General features: G+C 68.8%; 1 protein-coding gene across 1 annotated transcript; it reads left to right on the top strand.

Moving 5' to 3' along the window:
- Window positions 1-434: 434 nt before the first annotated feature.
- Window positions 435-854, top strand: PHLDA1 (pleckstrin homology like domain family A member 1; the record flags this gene model as incomplete). The annotated part of the gene is made up of 1 exon (XM_082280354.1): window positions 435-854. The coding sequence occupies one exon, from the start codon at window positions 435-437 to the stop codon at window positions 852-854; it is 420 nt and encodes a 139-aa protein (XP_082136480.1).
- Between the last annotated feature and the right edge of the window lie 394 nt (window positions 855-1,248).

Raw genomic sequence — 1,248 nt, forward strand, 5'->3', positions numbered from 1 at the left:
CGGGCCGGGCCCGCTGCCGCCGGGGAGCGCAGCCCCCGCCCCGCCTGCCGGGCGGCCCCGCCGCGCCTCCCGGCTCCGCTCCCTCACCGCGCTGGGCTTCCCCGCGGCCGGCGGGCGGGAGGAGCCGCCGTTTCCGCTGGGTGTCACTCTGGGGTGGGAGAGGCGCGTTCAAAAGCGGAGGGGAGGGAAAACCCGCCGACAACCCCGGCCGCCCGCTCTGGCAGCGCCCGCCGCTCGCCACGCCGCGGCACGGGCGGCAGCCGCTCCGCTTCCTGCGGGCTGGGGCACTCCCGGCCCTCCGCCTCGGAGCCGGCGCCCGGCGGAGAGTGCTCGGCTGGTGCCGGCTGCCCCCCGAGCCCAGCCCCTGCGGGCGGAGGCCGTCTAACCCTGCCAGAAGGATGCTGGAGAGCGGCTGTAAGGCGGTGAAGGAGGGCATGCTGGAGAAGAGGAGCGACGGGCTGCTGCAGCTCTGGAAGAAGAAGCGCTGTATCCTCACCGAGGAGGGGCTGCTCCTCATTCCCCCCAAGCACCCCCCGCCGCCACAGCAGCAGCAGCCGGCGCCGCCGGCCGAGCCGGCCGCCAAGATCAAGGAGCTTCACTTCTCCAACATGAAGACGGTGGACTGCGTGGAGCGGAAGGGCAAGTATGTGTACTTCACGGTGGTGATGGCCGAGGGGAAGGAGATCGACTTTCGGTGCGCGCAGGAGCAGGGCTGGAACGCGGCGATCACGCTGCAGATGGTGCAGTACAAGAACCGCCAGGCCATCCTGGCCGTGCGCTCCACCCGGCAGAAGCAGCAGCACCTGGCGGCGCCCCACGGCCCGCGCCTCCGCGGCGCCTCCAACTCCGCCTAGCGCAGGTACGGACCCGGCACCGCGCCCGCCGCACCGCACCTGCGGGGCTGCCGGCCCCGGCCGCCGCCTTGCGCCTGACGGGCCGCCCTCTGTGCTCTCTGTCTCACTGCAGGTTACGCTCACGGAGCGCTTCGGGGAAGAGGGACAGAGCGCGTTCGTGGCGGACCTGCTTCAGGGGCTCAGAAAATGGGCAAGCGCCGGAGGTGCAGGTAGACCGGAGAGAAGCGGCTCAATAGCCTGAACCTCGGCCAGCTGCTGCTGCTGCTTTGCCACCCTCGGTGCCGAGAAGCATTTCAAATCCATTATTTATGAACCTTGGAAAAGATCCTTTGGTGCGATGGGACTTCTAGGAGACATGATGTACTGTAACTTTATTTTAATGTATTTTATTTTA

The sequence above is a fragment of the Coloeus monedula genome (assembly GCF_965178545.1).
Source record: "Coloeus monedula genome assembly, chromosome: 4".
In the NCBI taxonomy this organism is placed as follows: domain Eukaryota; kingdom Metazoa; phylum Chordata; class Aves; order Passeriformes; family Corvidae; genus Coloeus; species Coloeus monedula.